This window comes from Cutaneotrichosporon cavernicola (assembly GCF_030864355.1).
Source record: "Cutaneotrichosporon cavernicola HIS019 DNA, chromosome: 6".
NCBI classification, from domain to species: domain Eukaryota; kingdom Fungi; phylum Basidiomycota; class Tremellomycetes; order Trichosporonales; family Trichosporonaceae; genus Cutaneotrichosporon; species Cutaneotrichosporon cavernicola.
In genome coordinates this window covers 1,596,928-1,623,878 of record NC_083398.1, presented here as the reverse complement: position 1 = coordinate 1,623,878, position 26,951 = coordinate 1,596,928, and the positions used below count along the sequence as shown (strand labels likewise).

The 26,951-nt window shown below is 59.6% G+C and overlaps 9 protein-coding genes across 9 annotated transcripts; 4 read left to right on the top strand and 5 right to left on the bottom strand.

The window, feature by feature from the left end:
* Positions 1-221: 221 nt before the first annotated feature.
* CcaverHIS019_0606320 (uncharacterized protein) lies at positions 222-1,822 on the bottom strand (the record flags this gene model as incomplete). Its single annotated transcript, XM_060603111.1, has 5 exons — positions 222-1,384; positions 1,426-1,515; positions 1,548-1,628; positions 1,662-1,704; positions 1,745-1,822. The coding sequence occupies 5 exons, from the start codon at positions 1,820-1,822 to the stop codon at positions 222-224; spliced, it is 1,455 nt and encodes a 484-aa protein (XP_060459438.1).
* Positions 1,823-3,366: 1,544 nt separating this feature from the next.
* On the bottom strand, positions 3,367-6,689 carry CcaverHIS019_0606310 (uncharacterized protein; the record flags this gene model as incomplete). Its single annotated transcript, XM_060603109.1, has 5 exons — positions 3,367-4,326; positions 4,364-4,894; positions 4,930-5,958; positions 5,995-6,353; positions 6,524-6,689. The coding sequence occupies 5 exons, from the start codon at positions 6,687-6,689 to the stop codon at positions 3,367-3,369; spliced, it is 3,045 nt and encodes a 1,014-aa protein (XP_060459437.1).
* A 505-nt stretch (positions 6,690-7,194) lies between these two features.
* Positions 7,195-8,074, bottom strand: sap62 (uncharacterized protein; the record flags this gene model as incomplete). The annotated part of the gene is made up of 4 exons (XM_060603108.1): positions 7,195-7,499; positions 7,544-7,752; positions 7,885-8,023; positions 8,071-8,074. 4 exons carry the CDS (start codon positions 8,072-8,074, stop codon positions 7,195-7,197), a joined length of 657 nt encoding a protein of 218 aa, XP_060459436.1.
* A 169-nt stretch (positions 8,075-8,243) lies between these two features.
* RRP8 (uncharacterized protein) lies at positions 8,244-9,687 on the top strand (the record flags this gene model as incomplete). Its single annotated transcript, XM_060603107.1, has 4 exons — positions 8,244-8,761; positions 8,825-8,906; positions 8,953-9,413; positions 9,447-9,687. The coding sequence occupies 4 exons, from the start codon at positions 8,244-8,246 to the stop codon at positions 9,685-9,687; spliced, it is 1,302 nt and encodes a 433-aa protein (XP_060459435.1).
* An 894-nt stretch (positions 9,688-10,581) lies between these two features.
* Positions 10,582-11,730, bottom strand: CcaverHIS019_0606280 (uncharacterized protein; the record flags this gene model as incomplete). Its single annotated transcript, XM_060603106.1, has 5 exons — positions 10,582-10,616; positions 10,651-10,914; positions 11,067-11,332; positions 11,508-11,610; positions 11,643-11,730. The coding sequence occupies 5 exons, from the start codon at positions 11,728-11,730 to the stop codon at positions 10,582-10,584; spliced, it is 756 nt and encodes a 251-aa protein (XP_060459434.1).
* A 239-nt stretch (positions 11,731-11,969) lies between these two features.
* CcaverHIS019_0606270 (uncharacterized protein) lies at positions 11,970-16,182 on the top strand (the record flags this gene model as incomplete). Its single annotated transcript, XM_060603105.1, has 5 exons — positions 11,970-12,082; positions 12,116-12,236; positions 12,297-13,035; positions 13,171-13,335; positions 13,370-16,182. 5 exons carry the CDS (start codon positions 11,970-11,972, stop codon positions 16,180-16,182), a joined length of 3,951 nt encoding a protein of 1,316 aa, XP_060459433.1.
* A 278-nt stretch (positions 16,183-16,460) lies between these two features.
* CcaverHIS019_0606260 (uncharacterized protein) lies at positions 16,461-19,131 on the bottom strand (the record flags this gene model as incomplete). The annotated part of the gene is made up of 10 exons (XM_060603104.1): positions 16,461-16,488; positions 16,523-17,065; positions 17,100-17,288; positions 17,322-17,660; positions 17,695-17,974; positions 18,027-18,098; positions 18,134-18,235; positions 18,268-18,313; positions 18,347-18,674; positions 19,052-19,131. The coding sequence occupies 10 exons, from the start codon at positions 19,129-19,131 to the stop codon at positions 16,461-16,463; spliced, it is 2,007 nt and encodes a 668-aa protein (XP_060459432.1).
* Positions 19,132-22,232: 3,101 nt separating this feature from the next.
* On the top strand, positions 22,233-25,645 carry CcaverHIS019_0606250 (uncharacterized protein; the record flags this gene model as incomplete). The annotated part of the gene is made up of 3 exons (XM_060603103.1): positions 22,233-22,295; positions 22,332-24,612; positions 24,648-25,645. 3 exons carry the CDS (start codon positions 22,233-22,235, stop codon positions 25,643-25,645), a joined length of 3,342 nt encoding a protein of 1,113 aa, XP_060459431.1.
* Positions 25,646-26,254: 609 nt separating this feature from the next.
* Positions 26,255-26,941, top strand: CcaverHIS019_0606240 (uncharacterized protein; the record flags this gene model as incomplete). Its single annotated transcript, XM_060603102.1, has 3 exons — positions 26,255-26,400; positions 26,538-26,653; positions 26,685-26,941. 3 exons carry the CDS (start codon positions 26,255-26,257, stop codon positions 26,939-26,941), a joined length of 519 nt encoding a protein of 172 aa, XP_060459430.1.
* Positions 26,942-26,951: the final 10 nt, after the last annotated feature.

Sequence of the window (26,951 nt, the reverse complement as noted above, 5' to 3'; positions counted from 1 at the left end):
CAACGGGTTGGTCAATCGACTGCCTCGCTCAGTTCCGCACGTCCAATCGCGGTCCATTCCAAGTTGTCTCCACTCCCAGAACCACTCACACCCCTTTCAGAATTGATGTTGTACATGTCATTAATGTATATGCGCTCCCGGGCCGCAAGGACGTCCAGCGACGCCGTCGCTCCTGTGCTCCTGAGTCAGAATCTCCGTGCGAGATCTGGCGCCGGCCCATTTTAGAAGTGGCCGCCCTTGATTGAGTTCGATTTGCGATCCGCAAACGGATCTGAAGGTTTGCGCGGAGGTGGCACTCTTGGCGCCCGCGGCAGGCGACTGGAACTAAAACTCGTGCGTAGGCTCGGCGACCCTTCTGGCGATGCCAACTCTGACGAGAAAGTCGGGCTCTGCTGTGCGAACCCCGTGGTGGAAGGTGTACCTCCCCTCAAAGGCATGGGAGGGGAGGGCGTGAGAGCCTGGTTGCGAACCTTGAGGTCGAATTCGGAGGGGAAGTAGCGTTTTTGTTCAGCGAGGTCTGTTGCGCGTTGGGCGCTCTCGATCTTGAGTTGGCGGGGGAGGAAGAAGATCAGTCCGAGGACGTAGAGGGTAATCCAGATCATCACGATCAGTCCCCATCCCACGCGGAAACCATATGCCGCAACGCCGTGGCCCCGACGCGTCCATTCGACTGTGAAACCCGACCAGCAGGCGCTCCAGCCCACCGCGACCGTGATGATGCCAAAGACGACGTGGAGGAAGTTTGAGGGTCCACGGCCGCGCTTTGTCTCAAAGGTGTGTTGTTTCATCCAGTGGCCTGGCTTGTAAAAGTGCGAGAAGCAGCCGAGGATGATCTGGAGGATGACGAGCACGAAGAGTGCAGTTCCCGTCCGGCGGTGGGCCGAGTCGATCTCGCCGCCAAATGTCAGACCGATACCAAAGTTGATAGACACGAGGGCGAGCGCAAAGAAGCCCTGGTTCAACATGTGGAAGTAGAACCAGCTCTTGGTGGTCGTCATGCCGCGCGTGATGCGGGGGACGACGACACCTCCTGGAAGCACAAGCATGGTTACGAGCACGCCGCACGTGATGTGCGCGATGAGCGCCAGGCTCGGGCCACCGGTAGCGTTGTTCGTCGCCTTGGACGAGCCGTACCCAATGGTGGTTGGACCAGGGACCTCGCTGTACTCGGTCGTAAAGTCGATGATCTCGCCTCCGTGCCATGTGTGCTGGATCAACCCAGCGGTTGGGTTCGTGCTGTCCGGGCGTGTGTTCGATAGAGCCCAGATGAGGATCGTGTTGTTCACGCTGTCCGAGGGCACTTGGAAACTGAGGCTCGTCCCCGTCGTGTTGGACCACGTCTGGCCGTCATTCAGCGTCGCTGGTCTTGGGGGATTGGGATCAACTGTGCGTCAGATTGGTAGCTCAGTCACCAGTCACGCTTACCGGATGGCATGACGTGTCGTGGCGCCTTGCGCTGGCTGAGCGTAAATGTGCCGTCCTCGTTCGGCCACATGATCACGAGCGGGCTATTTGCTGCCATCAGCTCACACCATTCCAAGACGCACGCATCACAAGGCCCCACCCGATGGCCATCCACCCAAACTTCTCCGGCGGGATTGGCCTCTCTGGATGAGTGTGAATTGTATCTGGAGTCAGTTCCTTCTACAGCCAAGACTCACAAGTATCGACGTCGTCGCTGCGCGTCGCCTGGATGCAGATGCGCTGTCGTCAGCTCCACCAAGCCTCTCCCTCTCCAACTTACGTCGTTGCACACATTCGTCCCGGCAAGCGCGAACGCGCCCTGCACAGCGCACAGGACAAACAGCAGTGGGCGCCACATGGTGATGAAAATGAGAGAGATGATCAAGAGGTCAGAAGGTCAAGGTCAAGATCAAGATCAAGATCAGATCTTCACCTCAACTTTGCCGTCTTGACTGGCACATCCAAGTCACTTAGTGGCAGCGTTCGCACAGCTGTTCTGTGCTTGTTCTCGCTTGTTCCCTGCCCTGGCCCTTTATAGATCCTGAGCGCGTAACGCCAGCTTGCTCCCGTGCATTCATTGCATTGGGCATGTGTCGAGGACGAGTGAGCAACGACCTAGGACCAGTGGACGACTAAGTTGCGGCAAGTGTGCCTTCAAGGTTTCGGGAAGACAGGCACGGCCCGGAAGGGAGGGGCGTCACCCGCATGCCGTACGTAACCTTGCCAGCCTAGTGGAAGCTGTCTACCAAACATGATCGTACATAGTCGTAGCGTAGCCTGAGCCGGGATGCTCGGCAGAGATGAGGGTAAGGATCACGGCACGGAAGGCGGTAAAGGATGAACGTGGAACCTAGGTGGGTACCGTCATTGTCTCATCGACTGCTCCTGATCTTCGAGCGGCGGTACAGTGCCGGTACCACTACCCTCTTTTCAATGCCAAGTCAATGTCTTGCAAGCAAGAATCATAATGAGGGCATGTGGGGGGGGGGGGGGGGGGGGGGGTGGGCGGGGATGCTGATGGGCACCAAAGGAACAAGACGCGTCAAACGTCAAACCGTTACGTTCCTGGTCCTGCAGGATTCTTATGTCATGCATCTCCTACAGTTGCCTACAACGATTAGCCTGGAAACAATGGGAATCCCGTCGCACTGGTAAACATGCCAAAGGCACTCCCTCGTGTGGAGCATGAGCTTCTCTCAGCTGGCTGTGGATGTGCAGTACAAACGCGTCTACTGTATGTCGGCCGTCTTCCCGGTGGCGCAATTCATGTTGGCGTCCCGTTCATGACGCGACAGAGGCAAACTGGCGCAAGGTTAGCAGAGTAAGAATACGAGTACATGGCAGGGCGAGCACATGTCCACAGAGTTAGAACATGCTGAGGATTGCTGGGGACCTGTCTCGGATGAGGATGAGGATGTGTGGAATGGAATTTGCCTCAATGGGTTGGGTTGGGGTATGGAATCTGTCTTGGGATTTGCAGTTGGCCATGCAGGTTTCCTGGTTTGGGTTCGAGCAGTAGTACGTTTTTGGAACACGTTAACGACACTGGAACAGGTTGGAGAGCGGGTCGCGGCATTCTTGAGACGCGATGCCGGCGTTGCCGTTACTCCCCTCGCGGACGAGAAAATGGGTCCCACTTTCGATTCCAAGGTCCTCGTACTCAAGGGGTCAACGAGACAAGCATAGTCCGTCTGGTCCGCGCAGTCTGATATACAGTTTGATCTGCACGACTGGTATTCGGCGCCACCGATCAGACGCGAGCTTGATACGGGAGGCTTCAAGCAGAGTCTAACCTTAGATTTTATAGTGGCGGGGTTCAAAGTCGGTGGTGTCTTCTCATGTTCAAGATCACGAGTGCGAGTTGGGCACTGGATACCGGGTCACATATGATACATTACACCTCTACCTGTTATTGTCCAGCAGGTGTGCGGCGTTAGCCACCACCCCCTCAGCTCGCCGGTTCTGTACGTTGGCGTGGTCGATCCGCGTGTGCAAATCGCGCACCTGATCCTCGAGTTGCCTCGCCCGCTCCTTACCACCCTGCTTCTCGGCCTTGACCTTCTCGCCAGCAATCCGCAACCGCGACTCGTACTCCTTGACCCGTGCCTCCCACTTGCCCTCGGCGCCGGACGCCCGCTCACTTTCCTCAGCCAGCCGCTTCTCAAGCGCTTGAATGCTGGCGAGGGCTTCGCGTGCGCGCCGCTCCGCCCGCTCAGCACGGTCCAGGGCGCGCTGTAGGTCTGCTCCTCCAGACGGGGTACTCGGTCCACGCGCTCTAGCGAGGTTGGCCTCGCGCTGCAGCTCGGAGATGCGGGCGCGCGCAACGTCGAGCTCGCCGTCCTTCTGAGCCAGCTTAGCCCTCTGTTGCGATCGCTGCAGCTCGAGCTTCTTGACACTCGCCTCGAAGCCGTCAAGCGCACGCCATTTGGCGTCCAGCTGTCGCTTTAAGCGTGTCATGTTCTTCTCCATGCCCGTCTCGACCTCCTTGATCCGCTTGTCAAAGTCAGAGCGCGCGCCGTTGATCGAGCGCATCCGCTGCAAGAGAGTGTCCCGGAACTGGACAAAGTTGTGTGGCGTCGTGTTGTCCTCGGTGCCCAGGAAGCGGTTCACGTCCTTGAACACTCTAAGGAGCAGGTCGGAACGCTCCTGCTTTTGCCGCTCGCTCTCCTTCTGCACCTGCATGCGCGCATTTTGAGTTTCCGTGAGCAGCGGCTCGAGCTCCTCCAAACGCTCGCGCAGTGTCGACACTTCGCGCTCGTGTTGCTTGGCCGTCTTGGTCATCGCGTCGAGCTTCTCGGAGACGTTTAAGCGGCCTTGTCGCTCATTCGACAGGTGGCCCTCAAGGTCGCGCGTCTTGTCAATCTGCTGTCAGCTTACGAACATCAACAGTCCAGCTCACGAGCTCGGCAAGCTCCATGTCGCGGTCGTGCAGAGTCTGCTCCTTCTCGCGCACCTCGTCGCGTGCGCGGTCGAGGTCGTCCTCGCACGCGCCGAGGTCGCGACGCAGGCGCTCAATCTCTAGCTCGAGGCTGTGTTGATCGCTGTTTGCCGCGGCGCCGATCTTGCGCCGTTCGTCCTCAAGCGAGCGGAGTGCGGTCTGCACATTCATGAGGTCGCGATCGCGCATGGCAACGCGGTCCCGCGCCGCCTCGAGCTCGGCCGTAACCCGCTCCTGAGCCTGGTCGCGGCCGGCAACGGCACGGCGATGGTGGTCGGCATCCTGGGCACGAGCATCCGACTCGCGCTTGAGCGCGGACGCAATCTCTTCACGCTCGTCGTTGGCCTTCTTCCGAGCAGTCTTAAGCGCGTCGATTAGTTCCTCGAAGTGCGCCTTGTCCTCGTCGGCACGGTTCAGCTCCGCTTCCAGGTCCGCCTCGCGCGCCTGCAGCGCCTCGATGGTCTCCTCGAGCTCGTACACACGCTGCCCAAGCTGATGTCAGTTACAAAGTAGTCCATACGACTCACCCTATCCACCTCGTGGTTGGCAGCGACGATGTCCTCCTCCTTGGTGGCGTTGTCCATCTCGATGCCTCGCAGCGTCTCAGTGAGGCGCTCAGCTGTTTCGCCCCGCGCAGCCTCGAGCTCGGCGATGCGGTCTCTCGCCCCCATGATATCGTCGTCCCGCTCCATGAGGAGCTTGCGGAAGTCGTCGAGCTCCAGCTCGCGCTCGGCCATGACATCCTTGAGCTCGTCGGCTTGGCTGCGCGCCACGAGGAGCTCGTCACGCCATTCATTCTCGACAGCGTTGAGCTCACGCTCGTGCTCGGCAATCTTCGCGTCGATCTCGTTGTTGAGCTCCTCGATCTCCTGGTCACGTCGCTCGAGTTCAATCTGTGCAGCGTCATGCTTGTCGCGCCACTCGTTGATACGGTCCTCGAACGCCTCGACGTCGCCGCCTGATCTCTTCTGCGCGATCTCGAGGTCAGCCTTGAGCTCGGCGATATCAGCCTCGAGCTTGGCGATAGTGCGCGACTCGCGGCCTCTTCCGAGGCCCACGCTGTCAGTTAACCCGCGTGCCTCCTCGCGGACCTTTTCAAGCTCGTCCTGTGCAATGTCGGCGGTGTCGCGGAGGCGGCTCATCTCTTCGAGCTGGTCGTCGACCTGGCCTCGCAGCTCGTCCAGGTCGTACTGGATCTCCCGGACCTTGTCCTCATGCTCCTCGCGCGCCTTGGCAAGCTCATCCTCGACGGCCTGGCGCTTCTCCTTCTCCTCGCGCCACATGCCCTCCATTTCCCGAGCCTCCGCATCGCGTTCGCGCCGCCGACCCTTGTCATCGCGCTCTCGTGCCGTGGCCGCCAAGTCACGGTCTTGCTGCAGTAAGAGCTTCTTGCACTTCTTGAGTTCCTTTGCGATTGTGAGGATCTCCACGCGCAGCTTGACGTTCTCGCTGACCACGCTCTCGAGGTTGTCTGGGGCCATGGAAGCGAGTCGCTCCTTGAGGAAGTGGTTTTCGAGTTGGAGGTTGAAGTTCTCCTTCTGCAACGCGTCGACGTTCTGTTGTCAGGTGATACTCGATCCTGTTCTGCTCACCTGCTCCTGCTCCCGAAGTGTCATCTGGTTCGACGGCCCAGCCGCGACACTGTGTCGTCCTCCAGCTTTACTTTTGCGCACGTCGCGGCGGTGGGACACGTTCAAGGACAAGTTGTTGAGGACGCCATCGTCTTCAGACCCTTCGCCGACGCTCCCATACCGCGCGTCGAGGGCGTCGTCACCGTCCTCCTCAGACGAGTCCCCACCGCGCTGGCGCGCCCGGCCTGCCGTTGGTAGAGTGCTCGGTGGTGGAGATGCAAGGAGGGCCGTAGCTGGCCCAGCCGCAGCCGCGGGTGTGTACAACCCGCCGCCGTGCCGGTCGAAACGGTCTGAGTTGGGCGTACGGGAGGGGGAGATGGCTGGTGTTAGTGGAGATTCTGGCATGAGGGAAGGATACGGGCTGGAGTGGTAGCCAGAGTGACAGTGGAATCAAGGACACCCGGGAGCGCTGACAGGTGTAGTCCGTTGTTGGGTGATTCTCAGTGACAGGCTCCACAGTGGACTGGTTCACGGTCGAAGCAATACTCACGCTTCCTTGGGGTGGCTGAGAAGGAGTCCTCGTCGAAAGAGTGGAAGCTTGAGCCTAGGGAGCCGAGGGAGATGTCGGGGAGGGTTGTTGACTGTGGGATTGCCGTCGAGCCATTGGAGGCGATGGACGAGTTGAGGACGCCCTCTAAGCCACTTGATGGTGGCATGGTTGGGCGGGTGATGTCGCGCTCACTGTTGAGGACGCGTCTAGTGTCGTGTAATGTATAGATCTAAGTATAAGGAAGTGACGGGGTGGTGGTGCGAGATGTGTGAAACGTTAGATTGGTGACCCGCCAGGGGGCGGGGGAAGGTGGCCAAGGTGGGTGGGTGGTGGAAGCGTAATGTTGTTGACACCAACAAGGAGCGGAGGTAAATTGCTTGTTGGGTAATTGTTTGGCTCACACCGACCAGCACCTCGGTCCCACAAAGGTTGGATTTCTCTCCCCATAATCCATAATGATACAATGCATCAGACTCATGCTCATCTATCATCCCACCGCCATCTCCTCGCTCAGAACCTTCGGCTTGACATCGGCTGGTGCGGCCCCGGCGGAACACTCGCCACCAGCTGCTCAGCAAGGTGGAGAAGCCGAGTAGTCCAATTCAATAATGCCGGCTTCTCGCGCCGGCCGCCTACGCTTCCTTCGGGGTCTGCTACGCCCTTTCTGCCGCCTATTTGAACAGAAGCTGGCACGAGTACACCTTGTCGTCGTTGTCCCAGTGTTCCCACACCGAGTCGGGGTCCTCGTCTTCCTCAACCATGTCCTTAGCAGGGATCGCAAACGCAATAGTCTCGTACGGCTCCGCCGCAATGACCAAGTACTGGAAAGCGCGGTTTGGTACCTCGCGCTTCTGCTCGAATGCGCTCATAAAGCGCCGCCGCGGCCGCTCGTCCGCCTTGATCTCGGGGTACGCGACAGTGAACAACAGCCCTAGACGCTGCGTCAATGGGTCACGGATCTTGACGATCTTGTAGCCTGCCGTCAGCTCTAGTGTCCGGAAGAAACGACCCTACACTAACCTGGCCGTCCAATCTTCACAAACACCTTCTTCTTGATGGTCGGCGCGGATGTTGGCGCAGCGGTAAGCATGAGCTGCTCGTGCTGGTCGCGTGCGGCACGGCGGGCGAGGTTTGTCTGGTGCTTCTTTCCCTGCGTGTGCGCGAGGTACGAGCCCTCGTTGACGTGCAACGTTAGGCAGAGACGGCATTCGAGCGTTCCGAGATGTGTCCTGGGGTCAGCTATGGTTGTATCGAGAGCGGGATAATGAAGGGAAGACAGAAAGCACTCGGGCTGCATGATAATGAAAGCAGCAGCTTGGTGTCTCTTCCATCGCCTGCCGCTTCCCCTCATCGTAACCTACCTCAGGATGTATGGGTCCTTGGCGAGGTCAATCGTCTCCATTGCGAGCTTGCGCAGACGCTCGCGACGGTCGACGGCCGACTCGGACGCGCCCGCGACACCAGCGCCGCTCTTGTTCGCACCCGCGCGGTTTTGGTAGTCTGGTGTCAGTTCTGTCAACTTTCTTCATGAGCTGATAGACACTTACCCATGGTGGTTGACTGAGGATTATTGTGAGTGGAATTCGTTGTGGTTAGGTGGCAAACCACTCTTGGTGGCGGACAAGTCGATATCTCCGAGTGTGGCACTGGAGCCCCGGATTGGCAGCAGATTTCGAAGATTCCAACAAGCTGCCACTCCACTAATCCAACATCAACAACCATGTCGCTCTTCCCATCGGCCTTCGGGTCACCTGGCGCAGCCGCCTCGATCGGATCCGCTGCGGCGGGGAAAAAGCGCAAGCGCCCAAGCTCGGGGAAGGACGACCAGCTACGCGCGACCCAGGCCAACCTCACCAAGTTGATGGAGCGGGTGGACGCCGGCTTATCCGAGAAGGGGGGAATGGAGGAGATCGGAGCCGGGCTGGGCAAGAAGGGAAAGAATACGAAGAAAGTGGTGGAGGAGGAACCGACCATAAAGAAGGCCAAGGGAAAGGCCAAGGGCAAGAAGGACACTGCGCCCAAGACCAAGTGGGCCGAGACGGACGATGCGAGCGGGTCCGGCGCCAACAACGTTGTGGTTGCGCCTTCCTCCAGATTCACTGGTGCTAAGGCCGCACGCGGCAAGCCTGAACCGTTCGATCTGCCTATGCCTGCTATGCCGAAGGCGGAGAAGAAGGACGACGGGCTCACCGACATGCAGCGGGCCATGAAGACGAAGCTGGAGGGGGCGCGTTTTAGGTGAGTCGTGATAGACGGATGGGGGCATCCAGCTGCAGAGAATTAGAATTCAACTCACACCAGGTGGATCAACGAGCAACTGTACAGCACGAAGAGCACGGACGCCGTCCAGATGATGAAGAAGGAACCCAAGATCTTCGCGGACGTGGGTGTCTCGTCTCGGTTAATACGAACGCATGAGCTGACGACAGTATCACCTGGCGCACCGGGCACAGACGGCCGCCTGGCCCACCCCGCCCCTCCCCCACATCGTGGACCAGATTCGGCCTCTCCCGCGAGGAACGGTTATCGCGGACCTGGGATGCGGCGACGCGGGCCTCGCACGCGCATTAGTGCCGGAGGGCAAGGTAGTTCTCTCGTACGACCTGGTCGGGGACGCCGGTGTACCGGGTGCCGACGACAAGGGGACCGGTGAGGGGTGGGTCGTGCGTGCCGACTTCCTCAGCCACGTGCCCCTTCCTGGCCGGCCTGGCGGTCTGGCAGTTACGGACGCGAGCAAGGGATGGGCCGACAAGGGGAAGAAGCTCGGCAAGAAGGAGAAGCGGGACAAGGCGGCGAGCGAGGTCGTTGACGTCGTGGTATGCTGCCTCTCGCTTATGGGCACGAACTGGATCGGAGGCGTGTATGAGGCCGTGCGGGTGTTGAAGTTGGGGTGAGGCTAGGATCAAGTTGGAGCTGACCCCAGGGGAACACTGCACATCGCTGAGGTGACGTCACGCCTCGTATCCCCGGAAGCGTTTGCGGAAGTCGTCGCGAGCTTCGGACTCGTGCTTGAGGAGCAGGCTCAGCCTAGCACACACTTCACCCTGTTCCGGTTCACGAAGCGCGCTGTCCCCCAGGGCGCGGTGCGCGGTGAAGCGGGATGGGACGCGCGCGTGCGCGAGGGCGAGGACGTGCTCCGCGCATGTGTGTACAAGAAACGGTAGTAATTGGGACTGCATGTACATGACTTGACCTACAAGCCGCTCTGGCGGAGACAAAGGAGCTGGCTGAATTCTCACGAGAGCGCCATCACTTCATTTCATTTCACAACGAGACTTTACGAAACTCAGACTTCCCCCACCGGGGGGCTGTACTTGAGCAGCCTTACTTCTGCTGCTGGCCATGGGCCGTGGCTCCACCGGCCTCGCAAATCTCCTCAGCCTCCTGGGCCTGCTTCCCATGGGGCTTGGCCTTCCCGGCTGGCTTGCCCTCGGCCTTAGGAGTGGGCTTATCGCCCTTGGCCTGGGGTTAGTGAGGGGGAGGGAAAGAGCGAGGAGAGGGGAGAAGAGTGTTGATGAGAGAGGCAGAGGAGGAAACGTACTTGAGGGTGAGCCTGGACGGGCTTCTGCGACTGCGAGACGGGGTTCTTGTCGGCCATGGTTGTTTTGTTAGTGTTTTGGTTTTGTGGCCTGGTGTTGGAGTGTGAGGTGGTGTTGTGAGTAGAGAACGATTTCTTGGTGAGGAGGACCTCTGGGCTCGAGCTGAGGGTTTATATCCTCGACGTCGAGCGGATGGCGAGCGTTTTGTTGGGGCAGCTGAGTGTGCGGAGGAGGCACATCTGGTGGTGAAGTCACAGATGGAGGTGACGCATCGGCATTGTCGCGCGCTCACAAACACCCTCACTTATTGGGGTAAAAAAACACAGCCGTCAGTCAGCGTACTCCTCTCTTCCCGTGGTCCAAGAACTTGTCACCTCCCTGGTTCCCATTGAGCATGAGCTGAGGGACTTGTCATGACGAGCACGTGTCACTCCCGACTACCAGGTCAGTTCTGTCGTGGTCAGCAATCCTCCTGCCACTCCCTCAATTGCAGACTAGATATACACCATGCATGAAACTCTAGAACGCAGCCGCCGCAACGAGCTTGGTGAGCTCTGTCCGTCAGTTCCTTCTTTCTGGAAAACTCACGCTTGAGCTGCACGTTCTCCTTAACGACACCAGCCTTGACGTTGTTGTCGCCGTTCTCGGGGACGACGGCGAGCTCGCCGTCAACGCTCCACCCAGCCTCGGCGCACCAGGCCGGCACGTCGGCGGGCTTGATGTCGAGCCAGCGAGCGAGCTGGGCGAGGCGGACGCGGGAGAAGGACGCGGCGATGGAGGAGGCAAACTCGGTGCGGAACTTGGACAAGACGCCGGCGTGCGCGGGGAAATAGTTGGGATTGGAACGGAGGACTGGGGTGAGCTCTGAGCGGGGACCGCCAAGCGCAACGCGTAACGAGTGGGGTCCAAAACGCCAGTTCTGACAGTTACAGTCGTAGAGCCAGAGCCCCCATTCTCGGACTGTGTCAAGCTCGGGATCCACCCTCGCTTGTCTGGTCACTCACGCTGTGCGGCCTCGCTGGAGCCGTTGAACTCAGCCCAGAACTTCGTGAACTGGCACGCGCGGACAAGGTCGTGCAGGCCCTGGAGAAAGGGCATGGCGATGATGAGGCTCTCGTCGTCGCTGTCAATGTCGTGCACGATCGCAGCGGGCTCGCGGAGCAGCGCGAGACAGACGTTGAAGTCAGGGCCATGGACGGTGGCGCTCAGCGCCTTGATGAGGATGTTGAGGATGACGTCGGGGTTGGAGAGCTGGGGGTTGAACTGGTAGCTGGGATTAGCGGCCGAGCTGACGACGAGCCAGAAGCCAGCGGCGAGAGGCAGGAGATGCGGAACAGGGGCAGCCAGTAGAGGGTCGCGCGAGATGGGCAAATGAAGCCTAGTAACCCTGCAACGACACAGCTCATTACTCGACTCCCGCCATCTAGCTCTTCAAAAAGACGCACAGCTTAAGAATCGCGAGGTTCGCAAGCAGGTCGTACTCGCCGCTCGCGACCTGGCTCTGGAGGTACTCCTCCATGAAGCTCAGGTTGGAAGGGTTATACCTGTCTGTCGTCAGCGCCGCTTCGCTCCGAACTCACCGACGCCATTGATGAGCTCGTGAATGACTTCGGTACGCGAGCTCGGCGTGTGCCACTCCTTGAGGTTCTGAACGGGGACCGGGGACATGGCTTTTAGGAGATTAGGATGGGTATCGTGCTCGTCTTTGGACTCGGTGTCAACGCCTTGACAATAGCCAGATGAGCGGCGAAAACGGTCCCATCCTTATCAAAAAATGACGTGGGCCCTTGACGCGTCCACCGATCAACTGTGACGTGCGGTATCAGGTCCGTGTTGACGCTGGATCCCCGACATCACACTCGATACATACATACGCAAGAACGTAAGAGCGAAAGCAGAGACATGCAATGAGCGACCTCCCGCTCGGCACCAAAGTCCGCGTCAACGCCGGTACCGGCCTCGTGCGCTGGGTCGGCACCGAACCGGCCTTCGCGCCAGGCAAGTGGGTCGGTATTGAGCTGTATGTCCCCCTTCCTCGTCGGTGCTGATACAGTGACACCCCGACGGGCAAGAACAACGGCAGTGTCAAGGGCGAGGTGTACTTCTCGTGCGAGGCCGGACATGGTGTCTTCGTGCGACCGAGCCAGGTGCATGTGTTGGAGATGCGGCGAGCGGTGAGTCGCGAGACGAAGGGAGGGTGACCGCTGAGGGGCGTTCAAGGAGCCTGACACCAGCCGCGTACGTCGACGCTCCCCGCGAGCTCCGGCTCGTCACGCACAAGTAGATCCACGACCCCCGCGCGCCCCGGCCAAGATGTTCCGCGCACGGCGCCAACACCTATCCCGGCGACCCCGAACCGCTCTGTTTCCCGCACCTCGAGCGTGGACGTGCCGCCTTCCCCAGCAGCTGGGCCAACTGGCACGATCCGCGCCGCTCGTACAAGACCGCCTGCGATTCGCACTACTGGAACCCCAGCAAGCCGGCGGACGAGCGTGCTCCCGTCCAGCGCGAGCTCAGCCGCCCCGAGCCCCCGCATCCCTGTCTCGCCGATGGGTCGTCGTGCCTCGGCGATTGGGACAAGCCGCACTCACACGCCAATCACTGCGCGTGGACCTACGCAGCGCAAGGCGGACGATGAGCTCATGCCTCCGCCGCCTGTACCCGAACGCGCCCCTCCAGAAACGCCGCGCCGCATCCCAGAGCCGCAGCGTGGTGGCAGTGTGATCCCATCGCCGCGGCGTCTGTCGCACCGGTCACAACCCGAGTCGCCATTCGTCGCTGTAGAGCGTCCAGGTTTCGACGACGGCGACACCACCTTCCTTGCCTCGCCAGATAGCTCGTCGCTCGCCGTTTCACCATCCCCTCATTCACTCACAATCCATGGCAGCCGGCGCGACAGCCTGTCGCCCGGCTCCATCCAACCCCCATCCGTCTGCCCGTCACCTTCCAACCCCTCTTCTCCCCTCACCCCAAGTCAGTCCCCTGGCCCATCCGCCACCGTCTCTTCCCCTCGTACTTCCGGCACCCTTCCTTCCCCACGTTCCTCGACTACCCTCCCTCCCTCCTCCCCCCGTTCGCCCCTCACTTCCCGCCGCGCTCTCTCTCCAGAATCCACAGCGGCCGTGTTTGCGCAGAAGCGCGAGCTCGAGGAACTGCGGATCAAAGTTCGTCTCCTGGAAAGCCACCGCACAGAGGACCAGGCGACCATCAAGGGCCTTGAGAAGCGCGCCGCCGAGGGCGACTCGCTTCCCGCCATCCGCGCCAAGCTCCAGGGTGAGTTCATCCCTTTCGTAGGAACTGACATCAGCCAAATTCCAGGAGCAGGCCGGCGAGATCGTCAAGCTCAAGCGCGAAAACTCGGATATGCGGTCCGAAAACGAATTACTCGAGTCACAGCGACAGGATGCCTTTGACCAGGCTGAGATGGCGACATTAGACCGAGAGGTTGCCGAAGAGAAGGCCGAGGCGGCCGAGGCCGAGACCGAACGACTCAACGAGAAGATCCAGGAACTCGAGCTGGAGGTCGCCGTGCTCAAGGAGGAGAACGCCGAGTACGATAAGCCGATTGACGGCCTAGCGGGCGGCGCTCACACGTCCATCGCCTACATCCAACTGGAGAAGCACAACGAGCGGCTCAAGGACGCCGTGATTCAGCTGCGCGACATGCTGCACGACTCGGAGAAGGAGTACAAGCTCAAGATACATGACCTCGAGAAGGAGCTGAGCTCGAATTCCGACCTTTCGGGGCGCTTCGATCTCACAACGGCCAAGCTCGCACACAGCGAAGCGCAAGTCGAGGACCTGAAGCAGCAGCTGGACGACGCACTTGGGGCAGAGGACCTGCTCGAGGAGCTCACAGAGCGCAACCTGCAGATGGGCGACAAGATGGAAGAGATGCGAGCCACGATCGACGATCTCGAGGCGCTCAAGGAGCTCAACGACGAGCTCGAGGAGAGTCACGCCGAGAGTGCCAAGCAGCTCGAGGCCGAGATCGACGGCGTCACCGCGCAGCTCAAGGAGGAGGGCGCACGGTCAGCTGAGCTTGAGGCACTCGTTGTCGACATGGAGGCGACGATCGGCCAGTTCCGCGAGCTCGTCCACAACCTCCAAGCCGAGATTGACGAGTTACGAGAGCAGCAGGCGAGCCAGGAGCACGACTCGGCGGCGGCGAACAAGGAGTCGCAGGCGCTGCTCAACCTCAACCTCAAGCTGCAGAGCTCGGCAGTCAAGACGCAGAGCAAGACGGTCGACCTCGAGCTCAAGAAACTTGAGGCGGCCCAACTCGCTGAGCACCTCCGCATCATTCAGGCCTACCTACCCGAGGCGTATCTCGAGAGCGAGGCTGACAGTGTCTCGGCTCTCCTCTTTTTCCTCCGCGTGGGCGAGAAGGTCAACATGCTCACCACCGTCATCAGCAACCTTCATGGCCTCCCGGGCGCGCTGTACACCGTGTCCTCTGAAGCACTCGTTGGCGTGTGTGAGCTGCGCGGCAAGCTGCGCTCCTTTGCGACGCTCAACCGTCGTTTCGCCGTCATCATGCGCCGCACCCAGCCGGACGACTACGTCGCCCTCGGGCGGGTCGTTGGCGAGCTTGCGGGCGTCGAGAGCCGGGTGGACGGGTGGATCGCGAGTGTCAAGACGGACGAGTTCAACGACGGCGAGTGCGCGCGCGAGCTCGACGCGTTACTCGCCCAGTTCAACCACCTCGCCGAGGTTATGTTTAACCACCCTGGCCTCGACGCTGGTGAACAGCAGGTTGCTGCAGCCTACACTCTCGAGGATGACCTGGACAACTTTGCAGCTGCAGTCGGCTTCGTACGCACCGAGATCATGGCGCTTGTCAAGGACGGTGACGTCGACGTCGAGCTGGGCGAGTACACCCTCGACGAGGCGGTGTATGACCCGGTGCAGCGCGTATTGAACCAGGTGCGCGCAGTCAAGGCGCCGGCAGGCAAGCTCGTCTCGGTGATTGAAGAAGTTGCGGCGTCTCAGGCGGCACTGGCACCCGAGTTTTCTGACGGCCTCCGCGACCTCGTATCATCAGTCAGCGCAGCGGTGGATATGGCGGTGCGCCTGGCCCAGCGCGTGCGGCAGCACGTTGACAGCCTCCGTGCTTCCAAGGCGCCCCTACGCCTGACGGACATGGACAAGTTCCTTGGCGAAGTGACCAATACGGACGGGGAGCCATGGGACGTGATCGCGTCCTTTGTTCAGCGCCTTGCGTCCGACTTGGCCGACACGCTACCCAAGTTCCGCGCCGCCAAGGCTGGGCAAGTCGTGTCGCTCGCGGCCCCTCCGCCGTGGCTCGCGCGCGTGGCAGCGATCCGTGAGGCGGCATCGTACAATGCCGAGGCGGAGCGCCGCGTCTCGCGCCTAAGCGACGAGTTGCGGGACATGGTGCGCGAGATCAAACTCCGCGACCAGAGCCTGCAGGAGGGTTCCGTGAAGATCGAGACCCTGGAGCGCAGGATCGAGGGCGCGAGGAAACAGGCCGACCATATTCTCGAGTTGGAGAGGGAAATTGCCAAATCGCGCAAGCAGGAAAAGGAGTACGAGGACGCAATCGAACAGCTGCAGGCCGACCAGGCCGACCTCGAGTCCGAGAACGCCAAGCTCCATCGCCGGCCCACATCGCAGGGAACAGCTCCGGCACCAGAACCCACGACGGGCGAGCAAGTGGCCGGGCTGCGGGCCGCGCTGCGGTTCCTGCGGAGCGAGAACGCCCTCCTCAAGTCGAGGGACTTGTATGCCGATGTACATATGCTCCCTCCGCTTCGTCCCTTCCCTCCCTCTCCCTCCACCCCGCCACCACTCACCCAAGAAGACAGCGACGCCGAATCCGACGGGCCCGCCACTCCTCTCGGCAGTCCCTGGATCGCGCATCCCCACCTGCCCGTTACCAAAATCGCCCTTGAGACCGAAAGTAAATTGCTTCTCCGCGCAGTGGCGGCTTATGCCTCCTCGCCTCGGATTGTCGACATCTCGGGCATTGATGGGACATCCTGGCATTCTCGGAAGAATAGTCCCGAGGCGCAGGCATGGCGGCTTGCGCGGGAACGGACACGCTTGGAAGGGCGCGTTAAGGATTTGGCGGAGCGGGTGCGCGCTTTGAAGCAGTAGAATGGTATTGTATATTGCATTTATATGACTTAATGAGGATGGGGGGGCTGAGATAGCCAGGAGGGTACATTATAAGCATACATGGTACATCTGAGAGCAAGAATATAAACCTGATCAGGGTTGATCACGTACGGTGTTGGCGAGGATGTACCACAACTGCAGATGGAGTCGGTCGAGGGCGGCCATAATTTGCCCATCGTGATTTCTCGAGGGGCTTGTTCGAGGTACGGCAAGACTTTGAAGATGGGAGCGACGCTGTTGTTGTGCTACCATTTGGACTACACATGAGACGAGTCGAGCACGCTCCTGCCGGTCAGCTCGCACCAGTCAAGGTACCCACTGGAGCTCCTGGAGCGCCGTGCGACGCTTCTTGACGGCTTCACGTCGAGCGACGATCTCTTCGTCGGGCTCACAGAGGTTGATGACCCGCTTGCGCACATCGTCCCGGACAATGTTGAGACGAAGAGCCTCGCGCAGAGTCGCCGTCACCCGCGGGTGAAACTTGTTCATGACGACGACTGGCAGTTCGCGCCCTACAGTGTTCGCGATCCGCTCGATCGACTTCTGCAGATGCCACTGCACCACAGCCATGAAGTGGACGACAGTCGTGACGTACCTCTCGTTCCATTGGTTAGGTGGCATGTTAGGGGGAGGGAAGTATGCCCGGTCGACCTGGAGACCGTCGAGGACGTGGGGCGCTTCTGGCGGGTAGGCCGCTACAAACTGTTGTAGGTACTGATCATAAGCCCGCGCCAGCTCATCCTTAGGCGTCGCATCGTTCGTGTCGACGTGTTCACGACGGGACTGTTCAGCGACGATGCGACCGTCGATGAATTTGGTAATCTCATCCTGTAGCGGGAGGGAGAGGTTGTGCAGGGCATGGCTGGTGTCAGCGCAACTCGGGAGATATGACTTACCAGACAATCGTGGCGATCTCCTCCCTGCCTTCACACTCTTCAGCCACAACGTTCTCGATGAGCTCGTCCAGTGCGGCCCAGTACGCCTTGTTGTATGTATGGCACCGACTACCCCATCGTGAGACGACGCCACGGATGAGAGCGGCGCGTGCGGCGTGCAGCACCACACTGGAGCGGGCGTTGCGATGTCTGCAGTCAGCGGATGAGGGCCACGAAACCCACTTTGCGAACAGCTTTTGAAACTCGTCCAGGTAAATGGGTCGACCGCCTACTTCACCTTCTGGGACTCCACCTTCCGGGGTCGGCGGGGTGTCCTTTTCGAGGACAGGAATGAAAGAGGCAACCGAATTGACAAGCTCGCGCTCGAACTCAACCTGAAGATCGAGGAAGTGTTGGGTCACATATCCATCCTCGGTCGTTTGCTCCCCCAGTGCCTTGGCAATGCGCTCGATAGTAGTATGCAAGTCATCGACAGGATGATCGACGGCTGGTGGTAACGCGGCTTCCTCAACGCTGACCAGAGTGGTGCTCTCCTGAAGGCGGCGGCGAAGTTTAGGAACGCTAGCGTCAGCTCGCCCAACGCACGGCAACGTACTTGTTCTTCACGAGCTTCTTGTACGCGCAGGACAAGAGGCGGCTAGTCTCGACCCAGCCGAATTTGCGACCAGCCTGGGCCGCCAGCTCACGCCACGGCTCCTGGGCGAAAAGCGCGTCGCCGCGTGCGATGACCTCTTGTCCGCTGATGCCCTGGCGGTATTCTTCCGCTGTGCGGCAGCGGACAGGGTGCACACCATGGGCAGGCGACAGCGCGAAGCTCCCGTCTGTCCCTACAATCATGTCGCCCCAGGCAGACTCGGTGGGGTCACCGATGTTGTCTGGCTTGGTAATGACGACAGGAAGTCAGTACAAACGCGGGGACCGGCTCACTCATGCAACGCTTAAGGTCCTTGTCGTGATTGAGAACGATCCCGACCTCAGTCGTGTCGGTTGCAGGATCACCTGTAGGTCAGCGGCATCCTTCTCGAACGACTTACGCCCGCCCGCGGCAAGGCAGAGAAGGACGAGGCTGTCGGGCTTCTTAACATATGTGTTGGCAAGGTTCCGTGAGATGCCTTCGCCCTCGCCTGTTACCAGGCCTGACGTCAGCATACACTGCGGAATGGCGTACCAGGCAGGTCAACGATCGAGAGGTCCGGCTGGTCGGGCCCAGACACCTGGCGTCAGGTGGAGTACGTGTAGACACCAACCACTAGCTGCACGATGTTTTCACAGAGTTTTGGGCCGCCAAAGTCGCGCGAGCGATCAGCAAAGCCAACGTCTTTCCTTGACTCGTACGTGCTGGAAGTCAACAGTGCTGGTAGGAGGGCACACTTCAGGGGGTTGGCGCCATCGCCAGCAAGGCGTGCCTCCTGTCCTGCTAAGCCAAGGGCCTTCTTGAGCTCTGTTTTGGAGGTGATAGCCTGCTCGGTGAACGTGACGCGCTTAACAACGCCGGGTCCTGGGTGCGCCAGGCGGATGTATACCTTGGCTGAGAAACCTCCCGGCCGGCAGCGCGAATGAATGTGAGTGGGCCCGCTAGTGTCAGCGAACAGCCGAATCTGTGACTCACAAAGTGGATGTTCGCCCGGCGCACCAAAGCGGCAGCTAGTGTCAGCGGGGGTTGCGGGCATCAGTTCACGTCGCAAACCATGGAGAGCCTGTTGTTAGCATACATGCCTGCCGTAAAAGGAGCTCACAGGCTGCTCTTTCCAACGCTCTGTCCGCCAACAACGACAACAAGAGGAATGGGGATGTCGTCGTCGTCGTCCGGTCAGAATGTCAGCTAAGGTCATCAAGGACTCACGATAACTCAATCAGCTTGTCGAGGATGTGAAAGGCTGCAGCGGTGTCATCAGGCAGTCGGGGTAAGCACGGAGGCGGCTCAGAAGCGGATGTGATGGGTCTACGCGAACTTGACGGGGTTCCTGCCTGAGTAGGTGCCGCTGAGGCCGAGGTCTGGCGCGAGGAGGTAGAGGATGACGATCGGAGACATGTCGCCGGCGACACCGTGCGGACATCAGTCGGGGTAGTTGGAGTCCGCGGAAGGGTTATTGGAGGGGGACGGGGTGAGCGAGGCATAGCTGGGGTATGAGAGCAAGTATGGGAAAGGTAAGGCGGAGGAAGTGTGACAATGAGAAGTGAGGAAAGGTGGTGTCAGGAGGTTGATATAGTAAGCCGACGTGCGCCCAAGTTCTCAGCACCCAGTTCTCACGGCGTGCAATTGGTGCAGAGGTGATCAAGTGAGCAAGTCGAGGAAGGTGAGGAAGGTGCCAAAGCGAGTAAACGTCAGCTCGAGTGAGTCGTGTTTGCTATACCGGTGCCAGATTTGCGCCCCCTCGGATTGTCGGATTACAAGGCTATCGGAGTGGGGTGCGAGGTGCAGTGTGACATTGAGCAGCGGCCTACTCTCTGATGTATGTAAATGATGAGAGATGCAGATGCCTTGTGATGTAGAGTTAAGATGTTAGAGCGAGGTTCGGTGGGTCGGATAAGTGTTGTTGCGAATCGCAGCGATCGGCAGAAAGGCAAAGGAATCCAACGTCACAAGAACGCGTTGTCGCGCTCGCGGTCGGAAAACGTGGCGGGCCACCGAAACAGGGATCGTGGTGATACAAGTAGCAGGTAGATAGAGGAGCAGGTAGATAGAGGGGGAAGAAGGCAGCAGTAGAAGCCGGCCCGGGAACATTTCGTTGGTGCCACCACCACCTCATGCCGTCACCAAAGGCCTGGGTCCACATCTTGAAACACAGTCTCAGCAGCAAGCTCCAAGCACACAACATTCCCCCTCACCCTTTGGCCCCACTCTAGCCGCATTGGCACATCCGACCCGCGCAGCAACAATTGACGCTTGGCCGCACTGTTCCGCGGCCCGTTTCCTGCTGATGAAACGCCAACGTTTACTCCCCCCCTATGCTCGAACCTTGGATTCATTAGAGTTTGGGTCATGAGCACGTGAGGGTTGCAGGCACATTCATGTCCACTCATGCATGCACTCTTGCGCCAGGCCCAGATACCCCTATAGCGTTGTCCTCCCGTTACATGAACGCTGCACGCTGTTCTGGACCGAGAGTGTGTCCGAATCCAGAGTTTTGGGACTCCCCGTCTTCCGCCAACATTGCAGAGTGAGTCAATGTTGTACTGGGTTCGTGATCTGGTGAACGGCTCCACTTGCTCTTGACTCTTGACGCGCGGCCCAAGTTCATGTGACACCATTCGGGCAATTTAGCTCGACCCGTTACGCCTCTCCGCCCATGACTCCACTCATGATGGGCTGACTCCACTCGGGCCCATGGTCGCTGTCGCTTGTCATGTCTAATATCCATTGAGCTATTGAGCAACCCAGTGATATCCCTTGTACCCGTGTCCACAGCTTGCGCTGAGTCTCACGCATCTCTCCTCCCCAACAGGCTTGGAATGTTACGCGTCGGGTCGCCGCACGATCGCCGCCTGACTTGGACTCTTCTCGCAGACTACGTCGATCTTCCGCGGGTTACGAGCATGAATGCATGGGCGTAAGCGGGACTTGATGCAGACACTGATCCACTGGCTACAGATCCCCTGATCCAATGATCCAATACTGATGGAGATATGGAGACGCGCGTGTGGGCTAGATTTATCAGGGATGGGGGGACCAAGGGTTTAGACGCGTATGATATGTGGCATTATCACCATGGAACTGTTTCAAGTAGCAAACCAAGTCAAGCTAATACTGTCCGGTCTTTGGATCCGTTTTCAGAGTTTTGTTCCTTATATATGCCTTATACCCTAAATCTTCCCTGAAATAAATCATCCCCTTTCTCCTGGTCTCTCCTCTGTTGGATAACCCTGAAATGGATCCTGTGATCAACCCTGAGATTGCACAGTCTCGCCATTTGCCTGAGATCCTGAGACTGATGCCGGCTTTACTCGTTCCTCCATCCAGGACCCTCTTCCACCATAGACTATACTATGCTGGTATAGGTAGGTCTAGGACTAGGACTAGGACTAGGACTAGGACTAGGAGGTGCGTCCATCGTGCAACTGCCGGCCGGAATCTGCAAAGGTCAAGCGTACCTACCGACCGACGAGATACCAACACCTTCAGGCATGTCTTCTCCACAAAACACACTCAACACCTCTCTCCAACTCTGTCTCTTCAATCTCTTCCTTTGTCCCCCCCTTCCCCCTCTTCATCAATCACCTATACCCTCTGCAACCCAGCACACTTCTCTCCTTTCGTCTCGGCGCAATTCTACTTCAAAACGCGCAGTAGGGGTTGAGACGCGCACTGGCGCCTCATTTCGATACCTGGCCCCTAGTCAAACCCCTCTTTGGAAACGCGAGCCTGGGCAACCTAGTTGACGGACGGTCAAGCGGCCTGTCAGCGCTTTGAGCTTTGTGGCCTAGAGCGCCTCCCATTGATCCACTGACTGGGACCCGAAAGCCACCGGGTGGCCATTTCTTGGAACCTATCGACCTGTGGGCTTCGGCATCCGGCAGAGCACAAGCCTCGGGCGTCCTATCCGACAATCCTTTCCCTTCTGGAATCGGCAGTTGGTCGCGGCCATCACCTATCCGCCATCCACACAACCGACCTGTGCGGCCGCACGCGTTCGCACCTACCCTTGAATCCACTCATCTCACTCGCCAACAGAGATCTCAACCCCACCCTTCTCCCTTGCCTTGGAATCCTTGACCTCTCAACTCTCAACTCGTCTCTACTCTTATCCATTCTCCATCAATAGTCCTCCGTCGGGTTGATCGCCATCAACCCCACCTCCTCTCGTCTCCTATTTCATCTGTTCATCCATCCAAACCTTTGTCTCGCTCTCTGTCGCCCAGCCATCTTGGGGGGGGCGCAGAGCAACGTTCCGACCTTTGTCCTTCCTTTCAACATCGACGCGCCCAGCCATCAACCGCCTTCCTTTCCTCTGCAAACACCCTCTCCTCCCCCCCGCCCTCCCTCCTCACTCCCCCTACCTGTTCCGCACCTCACCAACACACACATACACACTCACGCAGTCAACTTCACTGGTTTCCAACACCACCTCCCCTCTTGGTCGCGTGCTGTCGACCTCCCTCGCAACACTCTGAAGTGCTCGTGACACCGCCACCATGTCCTCCGCGGTTGAAACTGACGTGCGGAGGGCACGGCAGGTAAACTCTGCCAGGAAGAAGGTGAGCAACTTTTGTGTCACTCTAGCTCACATCCAGCTCAAGCAATTCCGCGCTTCTCGTACCTCGCACACACCATCACCATCCCACGTTTCTCGCGCCTCGTCGGCCTCGTCGGGCTCGGGCACGGTCCTCAACAACAGCACCGCCGACAATACCTTCCCTCGCCGTGTGCCCAGCAGCAGCCATGGCAAGGCTCTCCTCGACGCAGTCATCGACGCAGAGGCAGCGGGCATGATGGACACAATGTCGCGCCATGCTCGCCAGTCCAGCCGCCATCAGCGCCAGCGGTCATCGATGACACTGTCGTGGCCGCCTCAGCTCAACCAGAACATCACACCTCGTCCTACCGTCATGGGCCTGTTTGACATGCCGCCATTAGAACCTTCGGGCGAATCTGCGACCAAGGCGTCCGACACCGAGCAAAGCGACACGGCCACTTCGTCGCGCGAGATCGTGACCACGCCAGCCACCCCAACGGTCGAGCCATCCACTCTTCACACAGACCGCGAAGGAGCGGCTGTTGCCCGCTTAAACTCCTTCAACTTTGGTGCCAAGCCAAGCTCGAACAAGCCTGCGCTTCTCCCGTCTTTCCCTATCCGGGAGTCCTCGCCGCCCAAGCGCTTGGGCGCCGGACGACCCCCCAGCATTCGTCTCTCAAGGTCGTTCTCGCCTCTCGACCTGCTTGAGGGGTCGCCGCGTAACAGCATCTCTTCCCCCAACCTCAACAACAGCTCCTCCTCTCCCCAGCCCTTGCCTCCATCGCGTCGGCGGCATTCTCACAATCGTTCAGAGTCCATTTCCCTCCCTAACCTCAAGCTCGGGCGACCAGCCTCTCTCGGTCTGCCCTCTCCGGGGTTCCCATCCACACCTTCCTCGCCCATGGGTGATGTCAGCTCGAGCTCGCGCTCGGGACTGAGCTCATCTCAGAGCTTGACTCCGCAGAGCGGCTCTCGTCTCAAGTTTGAGCCCAGCGACAAGGAAAAGGAGGAGTCTCGTCGACGTGCGCTTGACAAGCTCACTGGTGGAGGAAGCTGTACACCCAAGGCTCCGCCGCGTGAGGAACCCAAGCCTGCCGAAATCTCCCTTCCCATGTTTGACGACGACGACGATCTGTCCACAACATCGTCGCGGCCACCTTCCGATGCCCTCACTTCGACCGCCTCATCCAGTCGCCCATCTTCCTTCACTTTCGGATCGTCGTCCTCTTTCAACAGCCTGTCGGCCTCGCCGCTCCCCTGGTCACAGTTTGAGGACAGCACCGAGCGCTGGAGCTTTGGACAGAGCGTGGGCCAGAGCTTTGCCCAGCGCTTTGATCCCAAGGAGGATGCGCCGGCGTTCGGGTCATTTGGTTTGGAGATGTCAGGTCCTACCAAGACCTCATCCGTCCTCCTCAACAGCAGCAGCCTTGGGGTCTTAACAGAGGAAGACGAGACCGAATCTGACGCTGATGATGAGGGAACCGACATGATGTCCAACACGTCCTCCGCGGCTGAAACCCATGAGATGCAGGAGTCGACCCCTGCCGGCCCCACGCCCTCGCGGCTCAGGGAACTGCATCTGGTATCGTCTGTCTCAAGCCAAGGCTCCTCGAACCGCCGCAGCTCTAACCCGGACGTCGCGCGGAGTCTCGCTTCAGCACGTGAGACGCCAACCAAGGGCGGGTATGGGAGCATCGGACGTGGCCGGCCCCGACCTCTGGCCTTGGACACAAGCAGCGCTTCTGCTTTCAAAGCCGCCAGCGCAACGTCTCCGAGCAAGGGTGCGCGTCCCTCCAGCCTGCAGCTCGGCGGTGGCCGCCGCCCTCTCCTCACTCGTGCAAGCTCCATATCCTATAAGAAAGACGACAGCGGGAGCGGATCGTCGCACGACTATTCCAATTCGCGCTGCATCACATCACCACCGTCTGTCACAGGGGAGATTGCCTCTCCTCCCTCTATGATCTCGCCACTCGCCGAATGGACCTCGATGGCACGTGGCGCCTCCCGACCCTGCCCTCGCCCCCGGAGCGCTATTCTTGGCACTTCCGGGCGCGTGCTTGGTGAAGTGGACGAGGAGGCCGAGGACAGTTCTTTTCGTTTCTTCGACGATGGACGCTCGACTGGGCGGGCGAGCACGGAGGCGTCGCGCAACAGTTACGATGGCTCTCTGTGGCCGGCAACCGCTCGCCGTGACAGCCGCGACCGCATAGACGCCGAGCTGGAGCGTGATGCTCTGCGCGAGGATGTCGAGTTATGGCGCAAGCGATGCCGCGGCCTGGAGGAGCAGGTCGAGGGGGAGCGTCGCGAGAAGCATGTCTACCAAGATCGTGCCAGGAAGCGTGAGTGTTTTCTTCTCGTTACGTGCTGACAACAGTTGGCGACCGCCTTCTGGCCTTGTCGGCGGCATCGGGTGCCATGTCACCCGCGAAGGAGCGCGAGGCTGCGCAGGACCGACTCATTGCCGAGATGCGTGACCAGCTGTTCAACCTCACTGCGGCTCTGGACCGTGAACGCAGGGAGAGGAAGGAGATGGTTGCGCACATGACAGAGCTGCAAGCGGCACTGGACGGGACCCGCACGCCACAGGTCACGCCCAACTCGCTGCCCAGTACCCCCAAGTCTCGCCCTCGCAAGTCTTCCACTGCCAACATGTTTGGCACCCCACCCGAGGCCAAGTATGCGGATGCCGACTTCCTCGACGCAATGGACGACGAGGATGGTGAATCCGAGTCGGCCGCCGAAGGGGACGACAATAACTGGCGGCGTATGCGGGGGTTTGCCTTTCCCCAAGGTCCTGTCGAGAAGATGGATCGCGAGAGCAAGCGCGAGTCATTCTTCGGTCTCTCCCGGCCCCGCGCTGTCCGCGCCGCTCCAAGCATAGGCGGCCTCGGCCTCGACTGGGCGACGTCTCCGATCGAGCATGGATTCGACCTTCCTCCTATCGAGGTGAATGCGGCCAACCGTGACCTCGTCCGCCCTGCGTCGTTCATCCTCAAGACGACGACTGCGACGCGGACTCTGCGGGAACGCGAGGAGCGTGAGCGTGCGCCCGAGTACGAGCGTCCTCGTGCCCGGCCCCCGGTTCCGACGCGCCCGCTTCCTCCCATTGACGTAACTCCCGAGCGGCCGCAGACTTCAGCACCACCCGTGGGCGGCTTTGGTCTTAGTTTTTTATCCGGGTACCTACCCATTCCACGAACGACTCCGCCCGTCGTTCCTCGCGTGCTTGTGACGCCGTCGTCTGTCTCTCCCAAGAAGACGCCCCGGCTGCTCGAGCGCGAGATGATGAGGCACCACGTTGTTGGCGCGGCCGGCGACATTGACATGCGCCACTCGTGTCGTCGCTGCACAGGCGAGATTATCGAGCTGTAGACGATTTGGGGCAGCGTTTGCTTGTACCACAACTAGACATGTATAAGGATGCTAGAGTGCGTGGATTGTGAGGGTGGATTATGTGGGGTGGGGCTGTGTAGAGCGAGGGTCAGAGGCGTAACGGACTGGAGGCTTGGAAACACGGGTGGAACGATAAGGCGACGCTTATCTTTGTCTGTACCTGGCATTTACCACTGAGTTGGAACCGATCTGATGCCTTTAAACCGCTTAGCAATTAGCAGTTCTTGCCTCATCGAGGTTGAACAACGCTATGAGGGTAAGTTACAGAATCATCTGTCAAGCATTATTCAAAAGCGAATCTGTACAACGCTACATAGTACGTGATACCTTGTCCACCTTGTCCAGGGTGGCTAAACCTGCCCAAAAGCGCAGAAAGAGGCCGTAGCGCAGTGAGCCTCTCAATCTCACAGCCTACAACGTCCGCCGGGCCAGATAAGCAAACCCACATTCCTCATACCTCCTTGCAAGGATGGACACTTGTTGGCACCTCCCACCTCTCTCTCGGCCACTCGATTCTTCCCACTCCACCCCAAGGCTGTTATGATATAAAATGTCCAGAAAAAACCCACGACAGCCCCACTGACAAACATGCTCTACCTCCACCCACTCCTCGTCGTCGGTATGCTGAAGCACGAGCCGCCAGAGTGGTATGCCGCGACAACGGCGGTCATCACCCAAGGCCCACACTGGCTGCTTAGTGCGCCGGATGCTAGTCCTGGCGGCGTTGTTGTTCTGTGCGTATCGTCCTCCCTCCCTTTTCTCCTACCTCCCCTTTTCTCCCCCCAGCCCTCCTGCCACCCTCCCCCTCTTCCCCCCTCTCCCAACCCGTAACCCAAACCCCACCACCCCCTCCCTCCCTCCCTGACACCAGCGAACATACTGCCCCCCGCGCCGGTATCCTCCCACGCCATCGGTGGGTCGTCGCAAAGCACGGCGATTCACTCCTCCGCGCGTACGGTACCGACCTGTGTCTGAGCATTGATACTTGTGCGTTTCCTCCCTATCTCGCTGACACTAGACGGAGACTGGGCCCCTGTATCTGGCGACGCGGTCGTCCTCGTCCATTGCCCCACGAGTCCCGAACGTCCTACCCTATGGGCTTGGGAACGTGCTGCGGACGGGCACGCTTTCTCTCTTTCAGCAGATGGGGAGAGTGAGGAGGCCAAATTCTGGCTTGCGCCGCCAGAGGGCGAAGGGATCGTTACTGTCAAAGACACATGGGGAGGGGACGTGCTCTGGGGTGTGGAGCGGCTTGATTGGATCGACCAGAAGTAAAAAAGTCGAA